The 8,792-nt window shown below is 39.5% G+C and overlaps 1 protein-coding gene across 3 annotated transcripts in view; it reads right to left on the reverse strand.

Moving 5' to 3' along the window:
• The window catches only part of phactr3a (phosphatase and actin regulator 3a), a 34,544-nt gene that overhangs the window by 3,010 nt on the left and 22,742 nt on the right, over positions 1–8,792 (reverse strand). For 2 of the 3 annotated variants that reach the window (XM_042228137.1, XM_005948299.2), the window contains exons 3-7: positions 7,760–7,927; positions 6,726–6,941; positions 4,318–4,546; positions 3,821–4,071; positions 3,005–3,158 (exon numbers count right to left, since the gene is read on the reverse strand). In XM_042228137.1, the coding sequence (XP_042084071.1) occupies positions 3,005–3,158; positions 3,821–4,071; positions 4,318–4,546; positions 6,726–6,941; positions 7,760–7,927 (1,018 nt within the window). The remainder of the gene's footprint in view (positions 1–3,004; positions 3,159–3,820; positions 4,072–4,317; positions 4,547–6,725; positions 6,942–7,759; positions 7,928–8,792) is intronic. The other variant, XM_005948300.2, reaches the window with a different exon arrangement.

Here is an 8,792-nt window from a genome sequence, read left to right on the forward strand (position 1 = left end):
ATGGGCACATAGCAGCCAATTAAATTGTTGTATTCTAAAAGTCTGTTAATACAATAGAAAACCACATCTGTGAGAGAGCTGTTTTCACCATCCATGCACAAACTATGCAGGTCTCTGTTGCACTGTGTAATGAGCATTAAGCGCAAACTCATTTTCTTGACGTGCCTTTTAATTAAGGGACACAAAACTGGCAGAAAAAAAAGATAGCGGAAAAATCTGGTGTGTGATTTTTATTTTTTCAGATGCTCTCAAATGCTGTGTTTTTAGTCAACACTGCATAGGATAATGAGTACATCCAAGCAACAAGTCTTTGTTAATTAACATGTGTGACCAGACACAGCACGTGGAGTCGCATGAGGAATTATTCAATAGCTTGGCTCCCTTGGTGAGGTCTCCTCTGAGACGTGTGATTAGAAATGGAACAAAAAGCAGAAGGGTGTCTACAATGATTACAGCATTTTGTTCCATCAGAATATGAGGATCCCATCTTTATAAACATATACATGCACACATATGTATTTATTAAGCCTTACTTAATTTTTTTATGTATATTTGTGTGAATGCCAATATCTTAAAACCTCATTGGGGGGAAACAGCCCAACGTGCTGCTTTTCTTTGCCTCATGACTCTTCGATAAACAAAGAAAAAGTGTTCTCACAGCTCCGAGGATATTACATTTTAAACACATGGAACAGGAATATCGCTTCCAATGCCCTAGTGGATGCCACCAGCCACACTATTATTGACCTGATCGCCTTGTTGCTTAGCAACGATACTTGGTATCCTTAAGACAATACAGTCTTCCTGCACAAATTCTCTCTTCTGCCTAGTAACACAGGGGAGGGGATTTCACTACTCCAGAAAGAGCCCTATGCGCTTTATGCAGAAGCTGTGGCTATTTTTAGAAACAGCCCCTTAATTATATTTTTTTGGTCTTTGTGGGTGAGTTGAATAAATAACACATTACTGTCAAGATTGGATGCTATTTTGGTGGGCAAATGAGATTTCCTTGTGAGATGTATGAATCACGAAAGCTACATTACCCCTCTGCTCTCAAGTGAGGAGATTTTATATTTTGGGGAACCCTGAATATCCACACTCTGACTCATAACTGTAACGCTACATCACCCACCGCTTTCTGAACGAGAAGAAGTAAGATGTTTAAAAGGGATCCCCCAGAATACTGCAATGACGCATAAACGCCCATCGGTTTAGGGATCTCCATTAGACACTTGAGTTGAGATGTTCGCAGGAAAATGAGTTAAAATAGAAAACCAAACTATGCCTGCCGGGGGAGGAATACAAAAAAAATCAAAACAATAGAAACGCCCATGTGTGGTTGATGGAGGCGCTCGATCTTTTGTTTCAGCTGCCAACTGCAACAAGGAGACGAAATTGGCCATTCCAAGCTTCCTTCATGTTTCAAGTACAGTAGCAAACCCCCCACCCCCTCCTGCTATTATTTCTGCTGCTATAACTCCCCGACATTTATGGAGAGGAGGGAGCGCATGGGGAGATGCATTATTGAACAGTGTCAGGAGCTAAGATTGGAAACAGCACAGTATGACTGCAGCACAAGTGCCAGGTGGTGCGATTCTAAAGATAGAAAGGTCATTTATCACTGACAGGATGGATGATCATTCAGCATGAGTACAGAGAGGTAGATTTTTTTTTCTCTGCCGCTTAACTCATATGAATTGTATTGAACCCAGATCATTCTACAAACCTGGGCAGTGCAGAGGTTCACCCAAATAAGACTGCTTTGGGTATCCCCACTGATGCTCCTTTGATTTATGGCTGTCTAAATTCTTTACAAAATGAAATCAAGAAGGAGTAGTTCAGCAAAAGCCAGTGCTCTGTATATACGTCTTTATGTAACAACCGCTGTGCTACAAGTGGAACTTCTCCGTCTTGAAATATAGACCCTGAAGCGCTTATGTAAGCTACAGCCATGCTCCATCCTCACCTTTGAGTAGAGTGTTTTTGCTCGAGAATGCTTTAAACCTGTTTTCCTCTCCCCCAAATAATAATATATTTTCCTCCAGTAAATCTAAGAAAATGAGGAGGCGGGAGTATTATTAGTTCTCCCGCAGACAGACTGTAGATCTTGTTCTTTAGAAAGTGTGGGTGGCACTCTGCGCTTGGCTGGGAGTTATTGCATAGTGGGTTATGCAACACTGTGCCGTGCCCCTGTTTGATACGGCTGTGTTAAAGAGCCCCAGTCTTGTGACACGAGACCTCCGCTGTTAGTTTTTGAACATCAAATTTCTCACTTACATTAGAAAAGAAAAGAAAAAAAAATTAATGTCCTGGCAGCGCTTTTGTACAGAGACATTTCCTGGAAGAACTGTCTGTCTGTACCCGTTGTATTCCAGAAAGCTGAAGAGTGGCAAGTTTTTAAAGGCATCTAAGAATTTCTGGTACATTTTTTATTCTGCGGAATATATTAAATTGTTTTATTCAGTTTGGCCTTGTTTGAATAGATGTAGTATTACCACAATGGGTAACTTCTAAGTTTAAAACTAAGAACATAACAAAACATTCCAAAACTAAGAACTGACCTTTAGTAACAAAAAAAAAAAGAACTACACATAAGCAATCTGAGCAGATTGTGCAAGATAAATCAAGTCTGTGCAAAAGACTCGGATAATCCAGTTAGAGCCAATGTTTATCTCACACCTCCACCTACTCTTAGCTGTTGTGTAACCCAGGCAATTAAGAATATACGTTTACCCTGGAAAGACACTGCCCAGATGTTTTTTGGGCTTACAGTGCATTGTTACATAATGAATTACATGGAGACTGCACGACACTAATATGGAACCATGGCTTTAAAACCCCCCCAGCAAAGTTGATGTTACTGAGTTAAAAGATATCTTCACAAGGCAACCTACATAACCTAAACTGCTTTTTCTAAAATGACCAAGGTTTTGTTGCAGGTATTATGACAAATTAATCACTAATACTCCACAGACAGCAGTCAAAAGAATATTTCATAGCTTACTTGGCGAGTTTCATCTCAATCTGCTGGCGAATTTCCTGGCGCTCCTGATCACTCCTTGCTGGGAAGATATTCCTGTCTTCCAGCTCCTGCTTGCTGGGCCTGTTTCGTAGTTTGAAAGCCAGCAACTCCTTCCTTAGCCTGCGAGGAAGTGTGCCTACAACCACGCATGCAAGCATTAAAACACAGAGCGCTGTCACTTATTTTTAAACTTTGGAGAACTTTGTAAGGGATTTCTTCCTATTCATATCCTAACAATGGCTGCCAATGGCTACTTTATCTCATCCAAACCTCCACACTAACAGATAATTGTTTACAGTGGCGTTTGGAAATATTTGGGCAGAAACTTGTTGGGTGTTTTGCTGTGTAGTATAAGACAGTGGATTACACATGGTAAAGTTCATACTTGAAAATTAAGTGTTCAGGTATTTCTTATCACCAATAACCAAGCCCTCATGTCTCCTTATCATGCACAACATGTGAATAAGAACAAGTGGAACAGGACAGTGTGCATTAGAAAAAAAAGTGAAATGAATTCAAACTTGTGCACCTAATTCTTGTTTTTAAAGCGATTAAAGATGTATACTGTACAATCACTCCACTCTAGAAAAGAACAATTAAATGAAATCATTAAAATCCTGAAATGAGCAGAACATTTGTGCCCATAATGAGTGTAAGCTTACTCAAAAATCCTAAAATTGATGCAAATGCAAGACTTTCATCCCGTTGAGTGTAAATGTTTCATTTGTAAAACAAGTGCACCCTGTTCAAAACCAGAATGTGCAAACTCTGCATGCACTTTTACATTGGCCAACCCACCAGAGATAACAGACTCGTTCCAGCCGTCCAAGTCGGTGGGGAGGCCTGAGGTGTTGGAGAAGCACTGGTCCAGCCGCACATTCTCCTTGTTCTCCTCTGCCTCCTTCTTGGGCCAGTCAGACCCTCCAAACCCCACACAACTTCCCCCCAGAGATGATGTGTGTTGGTTGTCTGAGCTGCAGGAGCGAGAGAGCCGTCCGTCGGAGCACCACATCCGTGGGGGTGAGCCCTGCTCACACCCATCGTGGACACTGAGGAACATGATGCGGATGTGGACAGTGGATTTAAAAGCAACATTTTAGTTGAGGAAATTATAGGCCATTATAATATACAAAATACTATCACAGTATATTAGATGCAGACTATATTACGATGAAGTCATAAATTGACGTAGTAGAATAGTGATAAACCAACAAAAGAGCTCTGTAGCAATCCAGTGGCAATGGTAAAAGGCAAAATCACATGTAAACAGCTGTATGGGTTCACTTCAGACTCACCTCTCCTGTCTGTTCTTAGAAGCGAAAGCTCTTTGCAGTTCCTCCATTATGCAGCTAGGGGGCATGGGAGGGTGTATCATATTGCCTAGATGTGGGGACCCTGAGGGGTTGGCCAGAGGCCCTCTTAGTGGCAGGGTCATTGAGGCCAGACTTTCTGTGGCCCTGGGTAGAGGCTCCTTGGGGAGGTAGGAGTTGGGCAGATGAATAGGGAGTGATAGAGGACCTGAATCTGACAAATGAAGATGAGCAGGTTAATTAATGTCTTTTTATCTATCTTTAGCATATTATTTTATTTCTCTATTATTTGTTTATTTCTTGACATCTGCTAAATATGACAAGAGAATGGCGTGTGTGAAGGAAATGAGGTTTTTGCAAGGATTTCGTGCAAAGAAATGAGATTGATATTTGTGCTCTGCAGTTTTTATTGAACCACACAGTGATGTGAAAAAGAAAGTACACTCTCTTTCAGTGCTAAGGTTTAATTTATCAGGACATAATAAAAAATTCATATGGTCCTTAGCAGGCAGGTATAGTGTGTTATTATTCATTTACCAAAAGCTGCACAATACATGCATAAATCCAGAAGCAGTGTGTGAAAAACACTTTTACTGATTAATATAAGTAGCAGCTAGGTTTTGCTAGTCACATGCATTTGATTAACTGACCATCAGTAAATGTGAGCACCTCTCTTGTATGGAATTATGTTTTATGACAAAAGTATAAGTTTGAATTCAGTACGCCTTACTACTTAATTTAAAGATCTAGGACTATTACTTTTAACGCAGTATTTTATAACTGTGGTACTGGTACTTTTACTTAAGGAAAGGAAACAGTTTCTCCACCACTGAGTGGTGTTGATGGTGGAGAAAACACTGTCAAGCACATCTTCCAAAAATAGTCCATTGGTGTTTAATTGCATTGCACTGTGTTGACTCTAAAGGGTACATTCACATCACATTTACACTTATTAAAAATAAATGTCTTTGCTTGTTATCTTGCTTCAATTGTATTTACCAGCATACAGTTCAGATAGAGACATGCTTTATACAGCTCTTACAGTGCTATTTGCACCCTTTCTTATTTTCATGATTTTCTGGATATTTGTTGCACTTGAATGTTTCAGATCACCAAAAAAAATTTATATTTTAATATTAGACAAACATAACTTAAGTAAATACTAAAAATATGAGCCATACCCTGACCTGCTGAATCGAGAAATCACTTAAATAGAACATGTCTGACAAAGTGAGGTTGGCTAAAAGACTTCAAAAAGCAACCCATCATGCTGTGATCTGGAAACAGATGAGAAAGTCATTGACATCCATCAGACTGAAAAGGGTTACAATGTCATTTCTAAGGCTTTGGGATTCCACCGAGAGGCATGATCCACAAATGGAGAAAACCTGGAACAGTGGAGAACCTTCCCAGGAGTGACTAGCCTACCAAAATTACTTCAAAAGCCCATCGACAACTTATGCGGAAGGTCACAAAACAACCCACAACAACATCTGAAGACCTGCAGGCCTCACTTGCCTCAGTTAATGTCAGTATTCATGATTCAACAATAAGAAAATAGGCAAAACTGGCAGAAGTGTGCTGAGGAGAAAACCAGTGCTGCCCAAAAAAAACACAAAGGCTTGTCTCACATTTGCTGAAAACATCTCGATGATCCCCTAGGACTTTTGGGAAAATATTCTCTGGGCTGATGAGACAAAAGCTGAACTTTTTGAATTATTTTTTCAGTAAAATCTGGTGTGAACCTATGACAGCATTTCATAAAAAGAACATCATAACAGTATTCAAACATGGGGGTGGTAGAGTGATGGTCTGGGGCGGCTTTGCTGCTTCAGGACCTGGATGACTTGTTCTAATGGATGGAACCATGAACTCTGTTCTGTACAGGAAACCCTGAAGGAGAATATCCAGCCATCGGTTCATGCCCTGAGGCTAAAACACTTTGGGCTATGCAGCAGGACAATGACCTGAAACACACCAGTGTACCTCTGGATGGCTCAAAAAACACTGACCTAGTCAAAGTCCAGATTTAAATCAGATTGAGATGCTTTGGCATGACCTTAAACAAGCCACCCAAAAACCCTCCAACGTGGCTAAATGCTCCACTCCACCGTGAGAGACTAGTAGTTGTCACAAATGCTCGATTGCTGCAGTTCTTGCAACAAAGGTTGTTTAGGGGGCAATTACTTTTTCACACAGGCTGGATCGCCTTTCTCCCTTAATAAATTAAATTATCCTTTAAAAACTGCATTTTGTATTTGCTCAGGGTATATTTGTCTAATATTAAAATGTATTTGATCATCTAAAACAAATTCGGAAATCAAGAAGAGGGTAAATATGTTTTCACGCCACTATATGTGGATGAAAATGACAGTTATTTACTCAGCACTCACCATCTCCAGTACTCAGCTGGGGCAAAAGTTTTGGAGGTACTTGTGGTGGGGAAGTTCCTGGAGGAATCTCTTCCTCTGATCTCTCTTCCATCTGTTCTCCCATGTCTTGCAGTCCCTCAGGTAAATCCCCTGCAGGGTGCACCTCCTCATTTCCCTCCTCCTCCTGTAGTCGCACATTTTCCTCCACCCGATCACAGTCTTGGAAAGGAGCGGCTACTGAAGAACATTAAAGAAGGAGGAAAAAAGGCATTTATTCAAATAGTCTCAATCAAAGAGTTTCACAGCACATAATCTATAAAATGTCATTTTGATTGATTCCAAAAGCTGGAGACAGCTCGTTTATGGACTTTTGTTACAGAGAAATCATACTTAATATGTGTGGAGAAACCATGCAAACTCTCATTTACTTTGGCTAAATACAAAGTAAATGAAAATTCCTCAGTTTCCGCCTGATTTAAAAACTTGACACTTAAAATCTGCCAAAGCCTCTCTTTAAAAAATTAACAAAATGTACTTATTTGCTGCACCAGTTCCAAACACATCCAAGCATTCACAAATTCCCTAGTTTTGTAATTATTCCAGCCGAGCATGACGATTAAAATCCCTTTGCCTTTGCTGCCCTCTACTGGTACAAAGTGCCAAAAACGGGTTCATAAACAAGCATCTCAGTTTCATTTGAGAAAGCCAGCACAGTGGATTACACTTGCATTGCAAAATGTTTACATCCAACTCAAGGCTTTCCTTATGATATCTTGCAATACATAAACCAATAATTTAATTCTAAAGTCAACATACATTTGTGAGCTTTTGTGAGAAAGTAACAAAATAAAGTTCCTCTCTTCCTTTCGTTTTTCCCTCCAAACAGCATTTTATCAAATTGCGGCAACATTATACCATATTGATCTTTTGATGCTGGGTTAAAGACATCCAGCCACGTCCACTTCACAAATCCATTTCCCCCTCATCTGTTGCTTTTGCAGTTCCATAATATCCATTGATTAGTTTACATTGAGTACAGCAGGAGATTGTCCTACCTGAAGGGGGATGCTCCTCCTCAGGACCAAGGTATTCCACACTGCTTACTGTGAGGTTTGGATTCAATGGTCCCCCAAATCCTCCAAGTAAGACCGCACCATCGGAGCAGCAGCCTTGGGTGGGGGAGTTTGGGTCGTGGCATAGAAGGCCACTCGATAATGCTACATCTGTGAATGGAGAATGAAACTGAATGTAGTTCATTTGTTGGTGAGAGTAGTTCACCCATAAGAATACACACACGTGATATAAAGCTAGATAGAATTCGTTTTTAAGTTCTTCCAAATTAGCTTTGAATTTATAGAATAACCAATCAGATTGCAGCTCTTAACTGGACATTGTGTCCAGATAAGAACAATTATCAGAGAGCAGTTATCAGCAGGATGGGCTGAAAAACACTGCTGCACACCTCTGATGTGACCAACTGTGATTTCCCTAAATGACATTCACTCTTTCTGTCACCTTCATTCAACATCAGTCTCCATTACAGCAAGGCCATCACATTTAGTCTTGTCTTCAGCAAATATTATGCTGCTTTTAAAAGTAGACACACAAGGTGACTCGGGATAAATCAATATTAAGGTCCGTATACTTTGAGTGGATCCTAACATTATGATTGCATCTAAAAAAAATAAATAAATCAAATTAATAGAAAATAAACATTAAATGCATTTTTGCAGCAGCAGCAATCTGATATCGTAGCCATTACATTTTAGCCTCGAAATTTGAAGATGGTTGTCATGCAGCTATTAATTTGCCCTATACAGATTTTGCTCACTCTGCTTATATTTTAAAACAAAATACAATGTTTCTAATTAACCTTTTTTTAAGGAAAAGGAAAAGAAGTTTAAAATTGTTAAATAAAATTAAAAGTGGGTATCAATTTTTTTAAAATTTAGAAATAATAAATCAAAATATAATAAATATTAAATATTGTTTAATAAATGAAATTTTATACATTTTGTATTTAGCTTTTGGGATTGTGCTGGCCAAAGTTCTTGAAGCTCTTGTGTGTGAGCAGTTAAAGGAGTTTTT

The sequence above is a fragment of the Haplochromis burtoni genome, unplaced genomic scaffold (genome assembly GCF_018398535.1).
Source record: "Haplochromis burtoni strain Fernald_Lab_line unplaced genomic scaffold, NCSU_Asbu1 Contig_306, whole genome shotgun sequence".
NCBI classification, from domain to species: domain Eukaryota; kingdom Metazoa; phylum Chordata; class Actinopteri; order Cichliformes; family Cichlidae; genus Haplochromis; species Haplochromis burtoni.